This window comes from Arctopsyche grandis, chromosome 3, assembly GCF_051622035.1.
Source record: "Arctopsyche grandis isolate Sample6627 chromosome 3, ASM5162203v2, whole genome shotgun sequence".
In the NCBI taxonomy this organism is placed as follows: Eukaryota; Metazoa; Arthropoda; class Insecta; order Trichoptera; family Hydropsychidae; genus Arctopsyche; species Arctopsyche grandis.
The window spans coordinates 16,165,321-16,172,276 of record NC_135357.1 but is presented as its reverse complement, the minus strand read 5'-3'; the positions used below and the strand labels follow the sequence as shown (position 1 = coordinate 16,172,276).

The window sequence follows — 6,956 nt, the reverse complement described above, 5'->3', positions numbered from 1 at the left end:
AGTCCCCGGGGGCAAAGACCAAGGAGGCACAGCCACCGAGGGCGAAGCCCTAGGGGGCGAAGCCTCTGGAGGCGAAGGCTCCGGGGGCGCAGACGCCGGATTCTGGTATACAAATAATTTTGAAAGAGACAGTATATATGTTTGTTTGTTCGTGACAGTTAATTTAATGAAAAAAAAACATATGAGTATTCAAATAAATGTACGAGTATATAAAATAAAACTATTAAAATAAATTTAATTAAATGTTTACTGTTAGATAAGTCATTTTTAAGCGGTTTATAGTACAAATACCGAGCGAAGCCGGGTAAAACCACTAGTATATATTATTAAAAAATGAATAAAATAAAATTTTCCAAATGAATTTGTTATTATGGAACATATTTTAAAAACTACATAAAATTAAATTAGATTAAGATATAATAAAATATTAACGTAAAATAAAATATTCAAACACTATCAAAAAATGTTTTAAATAAAAGTTTCCTGGTTTTTGCTGATGCAAAATTGATTATAGATTTATTTATTTATTTAATACTTCCAATATTTCTTTTAACGTAATTTTTTGGCAGTATTTTACTAATATGAAATTCCAAATAACCATTTGTACCGACTACAGTTTATTATTTTATAGTTTTATTCGTTGATATTTGACTGTTGATTTCTTGCCTTGATCATAAATTATTATATTTTGTAGTCTGTATTGTGAGTATATAAATTAAATTGAATATAGAAGGTTTCATAAGTTTAATGGATGCCAATTTCTTTTTTCACTTTTATAATCAAAAATGAGGGTGCCTCACGGCGCCCCTTGGTTATTTTATTTTATTAATTGAAAAATCAACAGACAGGATGTACAGAGATAGGTATAAAAAACACAAAAAGTAAATAAATAATATATGTAACACCCGAGTCCAATAATAGATTTTTACAAAAATGAAAAAGATAAATATAAGGAAAACAAATTAAAAAGTAAAGAATAAAGGCATGACAAAATATGTAGTACATTGCATAATTAAACTATAGTATTAAAATATTTGGAAAAGGTTATAAGATAGAATATAAGAAGAAATTGAAATTTACAAATATAAAAAACAAATGAAAAAGGTAAATACAAAATAAACAAATGAAATGGAAAGGAATGAAAGCTATAATATGATTAAATAGCACATTACATAACTAAACTAAAGTATAAAAATAATGGAAATATTGGAAAAATAGAATAGAAGAAAAAATGAATCAATCGGTCAAGATTCTCTTGATGTTAGACCTGAATTGATGTAGGGAAATACCAAACAGATCAACCTCATTCAGCTCTCCGTTAAACATACGATAAACGCGCTGCAGATAAAAATATTTTTGGGAATTAGTATTGAAAGGATCAAGTGAAAAGAGTGTAACGCGTCTAGGGTATCGAACTGGGATTCTGAAATTAACCTTATTCAGTAAATCAGAACAATCAAGGAAACCATTTATGAGCTTAAAGAAGAATATAGCATCAGAATGTCGTCGCCTGACAGAAAGATTGTTAAAAGAAAGGATTTTTAAAATGTCGGAAACAGTAGAATGGGTATAGGTAGGAAAAAGGTAGCGTAAGGATTTAATAAATTTAAGTTGAACTTTCTCAATACAATTAATATGGGATAAATAAAAAGGTGACCAGATAATTGAGGCAAATTCAAGGTGAGACCTTACAAAGGAAAAATAAAGTAATTTTAGTACATAAGGATCATTAAAGGGTTTTGTTGAGCGGAGTAGGAATCCAAGAGATTTAAATGCTTTGTTGGTAATAAAAGAAATATGTTCAGAGAAATCTAGTTTATTATTGAGTATTACACCAAGATCCTTAATAGAAGATGACGTGTTAAGGATTGAATGATTTAATTGATATTGATTAGTAATAATTGACTTATTTCTAGTGAAATTTAAAATAGAGCATTTTTCTAGATTAATAAAAAGATCATTATTTAAACAATATATAGAGAATCTATCTAGATCTTCTTGTATCTTATGACAATCGTCTATGGTGTATATAGGTTTGTAAATTTTTAAATCATCAGCGTAAAGAAGTATAAAGGAATGTTTGAAGATGTATGAGATATCATTAATATAGAGTAAAAAGAATAAGGGACCTAAATGCGACCCTTGTGGGACACCGGAAGGAATATGTCTAAGTGATGATCTAAAACCATTGAGAATTATGATTTGGTGACGATTTAGTATATACGAAGAGATCCAACGAAATAAATTTCCTCGGATTCCAAGGGACCAAAGTTTATTGAGTAAAAGGTTGTGATTGATTTTATCAAAAGCTTTAGAGAAATCCGTATAAACGACGTCTATTTGGATTCGTTTGTCCATATAAGATGTGAGAGTACTAGTGAAATTAAGCAGGTTAGTCTCTACCGATCTCCCCTTAAAAAAACCATGTTGTTCAGGTATAATGTAGTTTTTGAAATTGGAGAAAAGGAAATTATAGATAATTTTTTCAAAGATTTTACTAATGACAGATAGTTTAGATATAGGACGGTAATTCTCAATAAGATTCTTATCACCTTTTTTAAAAATAGGGGTGATGTAAGATAATTTCCAATAGTCAGGAAATTTACCGTTCGACATAGAAAGATTGAAAAGGATTGTTATGGGAAGAGATAATGGGACAGCACATTTAACAAGGAAAAAAGAAGGCAAACCATCACAACCCGCACCAAGATTAACATTGAGAGAGTTGATGTGACTGAGTACAGTAGATAAGTCAAAATGAAAAGTAGATAAGTTACAAGAAGAAGTATCTGTATTAGAGATAGAAAGGTTAATGGTAGAATCACTATTGAAAGTGGAGTCAAAATAGTCAGCAAAAATGGTACAGATTTCAGAACCATGTGAAGCCGACTTATTTCCATAATACATTACGGAAGGATATGAAGAGGAGGTATTTTTTTTTGAATTTATATATGACCAAAATGATTTGGGATTAGTTTTAATATTATTTTGAATAAGAGAAATATAATTTCTAAAGCAGATTAAAGAATATTTTTTAATTCGAGCTCTTAATAGTGAAAAACTTTGATAATCTAAGGGATTTGAATAAATTTTAAATTTTTTATGGAATTTGTTTTTTTCTTTTATTATTTTAATAAGAGACGATGTAAACCAAGGGGGATATTTGGTACGCTTAGATTTAAGAGTAAAAGGGACGTGGCATTCAATAATATTTTGTAAGGTATCGTAAAATTTTTTACAAGCTAAATCAATATTTAAATTGGACAAAAGTGAATTCCAATTGATATCGCTTAAAATTGGAATAATTGTAGCATAGTCAGCTTTTCTAAAGAGGAAAGTTTTATTATAATTATAATTCAAGGGTGAAGATTTGTTGTAAATTATTGAGATGCAAAAGGATAAATGATGAGAATCTTCATGGATTAGCGTAGAGTCAGCACGAGAAATATATAAGGGGAAACTACTAATAGCTAGGTCAAGAATACGATTATTAGTATTTGACAAATAATTGTATTGATAAAGTTTATTATAAGATAAGAATTGAGTAAAGGAAAGGGAAGAAAAATTAATACAATTGGAAGGAAATAGATGCAGATTTGAGTCGTATTTTGTCCAATCAATAGTGGGAAGATTGTAATCACCGAGTAAAATGAATCGATCCTCTGGATAAATGGTTATTAGATCAGATACTTTATTTAAATGGGTAACTAATAGAGTTTGGTGAGAATTACCAGGAGGAATATAGACAGTACAGATATTTAGTTTAAAAAATTTAGTGGTAATAGTAATCCAAAGGTCTTCTGTGGAAGTTAACCAATTATTTTGAATGACAGAGGGTAGATTATTTTTCACAGCTATGATTACACCACCACCAAATATTTGGTTATGAAGAGAATAATCTCTGTCACGTCGAAACACCTGATATCTGGCATCAAAAAACTCACTATTATTGAATGAGTCATTTAGCCAAGTTTCTGATAGACAGATAATATCATAATTATTAACTAATACATTTTGAAGAAAAGAGTCAGATTTAGTTCGGAGACCTCTGACATTTTGATAATAAATGACAAGACGATTAGAAGACATTGTAAAAAAGGAAGTAGATAGAGCACGTACTGATATAAATATAAATATCCATATGCATAAATGAAAATAGATATATGCATATAAACATACACATAACTGCATACACAGATAAAGATATGGAATTATTAAGCAAACCATCCTTGGTGATACCAGTTGAAATGCAAAGGTATACATGGACACAAATATAAAAACGAACTCGTACCTTTTTTAGTTTATGAGTAAAATATATGTAAATAGCATAGTTATATAGTAATAATAAAAATAATAAATTATATAGCCATACGTACATAATTGTTTGCACATACATTATAATATGTGATGCAGACCAGTAGACAATAAATGCATAGATAATTATTAGGTTATTAAAATTTAATATTGCACTTAGTCATTTGATTTTGCAAAGATCTGATTCTTTTGAGATTTGTATGATATTGGAGCTCGCACTTTTTCTAATCATGATCTTGCAATCTTTAACCCACAAGTAGGCGTAGTTATATTCAGTTTTCAATTGGCGTGCTCGCTTCAATAATAATTTATTCGTTGGTGTAAGGTGATCCGTTACGTATAGGGTGGTGGGCGGGCCTGGAATATTGATGTCGTTGGTGGTGATGCCGCGGCGGGCGCGCACGGCCGCCATCAGCAGGTCCTTACGACGGCGCTGAGTGAACCGTACGACCACTGATGACGTGCGCACACTCACATCGCTGTTGCCCTCTCGCTGTTGCTGTTGCTGTGAACCTGCAACGCCCTGGGACGGGTACGGCCGCACACGGTGTATGGTGTCAATATCTGTGTCGCACAATTTGTGACCCACGACAGCACATAAGTCATATAATATAGACACTAGATTTTCACCCTTTTTCATAGGTATGCCGGATATTTCTACATTGTTTTTTCTAGAGAATTGATCTTGCAGATTGTTTTCTTGTTTCAGTTCAACAATAGTATTTTGCGCCTCAATTAAACCTTTATTTACATCAGAAAAGCAGGAAATTTTCTTTTCAGCAGTGGTTAGTCTCCCATCAAATTCATCAGACTTAGCCTCTATTGTGAATAATTTATTGTTTATGTCTGTGATTACAGATTTTATGTTTTCAAACTCATTTTTCATGGTATTAAAGTCTGCTCGAAAGCATTTAATTTCATTAAGTATATCAAATAAAGATGGCTGAGGACTGATGACTGAATCTTGAGAACTGAGCATTAGTGATGAGGACTGAGACGGCGGAAGGGGGTTAGGATGGATACGGCAAGAAACGCATCGCCATTTTTCCTTATTCTTTGACGTCATTTTTTTGTATTTTGTTTCCGAAATCCCCACACAATCATGGTGGAAAGGTTCTTCACAAAGCTCGCACAGCACATAATTAGTCAACAACACAACACTTTTGCATTTATAGCAAATCATTGTTAAGTATTATTAGTTATTAGCGTCACAATTTATAATTTAAATAAGAGAATATTCTCAAAATTTCGCACAAAAATATGTATGAAATAAATAGTTTTTTGTTTAACAATGTTGCATTATGCTGTAATATTGTAAATATGCTCTGGGTTCGAGAGTTAATATATAATTTCAGAAATCAGTTTGATCACGTTCGTTGCCAAACGAATATTATTTGAAGAAACAAAAGAACTTTTTTTTTTTTTTTTTTTTTTTTTCTTCTTCTTTTTTTTTTTTTTTTTTTCAAGTGAAAATTATCTTTAAAATATAACCTTAGAAATCAGTTTAACCACTGTATTTAATCACAATTGCAAAAATTTTAATCAAAAATTAAAGCAACACCAATAACTCTACACAATATGCAAAGCACGACACCATTAACCGACAATATTTACGAAAAAAGCATCCAAATAGCGGACGAGCAAAACAACGAACCAGCTAGTTATTATGCTACCTAGCAACTTATGGCGCCACATTAGGCACGTGCCTAATCTGCTGCCCTTTTGAGCCAAAAAAGAAAAGTATTTCGAATTTGAACTATGGCTCGGGGCGGAATTGAAAAGTTTTGTGTTCTTATTTAGTGATCAGGACGTGCTTGTGCGCTTCTGAGGTGATCTTTGCCCCGTGGCGGTCTCCTCAGGGTTAAGACACATGTCAAAAGCACAACGTTGAAGGCTCGCAGCAGGCTTTGCCGTCATAAAAGTTCTGGGATGCATTGAAATTTTATGCACCGCATGCAGTCAGTACTTGCAGCGCTGTTTCAATTTTCAATCTCGGTAATAGCTTTCCTGCGGTGCGGCCCATTTCTTTCAGAGGAGTGTGCTTAAAATCGATAGGGCGCGGTCCTGATGTGGTTCCAGATTTTTAGACGACAATTGATTAGCATACTTTTCATCTCCTCTCATTTAAGCGACTGTTGAAACTATTGAATTTATCAAATTATGCAAATCTGCTGATAGACTACAAATGTAACATCCCACCGAATTGCAATGAGTTCATAAGTTCAATGCTTTTTAACGACTACTTCATATTAGGGCTCGATATATTCATGATGTTAAATTCATTTAAGGTAGGGGTTTGGATATGAAATTGAGAGTATGGAGTGCTTATGAGCCGTTATATTTGAAAGTGGTGGAAGTCCAACTTTCAGTTCGAAAAAAGCTATTTCTATTTTACTTAATTTACAAATTGTTATCACTTATTTTAATACGATATGTCCAGAATCTCGAAACACTTGAAAAAACGCATTACAGGCCACCAGTATTTTTAAATATTGAAACACGAAAAACATTATATTTAATGTTTTGCGAGATATTTATCGTAATGAAGAATACGCAAATTTCACAATATAACGGCTCATATACACATGTATATGTTTCAATCCAAGTGTATGTACATTCCGTTCGTTAATAAATATATTAAT

The 6,956-nt window shown here is 31.7% G+C and overlaps 1 protein-coding gene across 1 annotated transcript; it reads right to left on the bottom strand.

The window, feature by feature from the left end:
- Nucleotides 1-827: 827 nt before the first annotated feature.
- On the bottom strand, nucleotides 828-5,995 carry LOC143923145 (uncharacterized). The gene is made up of 2 exons (XM_077446679.1): nucleotides 4,377-5,995; nucleotides 828-1,338 (listed from the first exon to the last, which is right to left on the bottom strand). Exon 1 carries the CDS (start codon nucleotides 5,495-5,497, stop codon nucleotides 4,475-4,477), a length of 1,023 nt encoding a protein of 340 aa, XP_077302805.1. The 5' UTR covers nucleotides 5,498-5,995; the 3' UTR covers nucleotides 828-1,338; nucleotides 4,377-4,474.
- Between the last annotated feature and the right edge of the window lie 961 nt (nucleotides 5,996-6,956).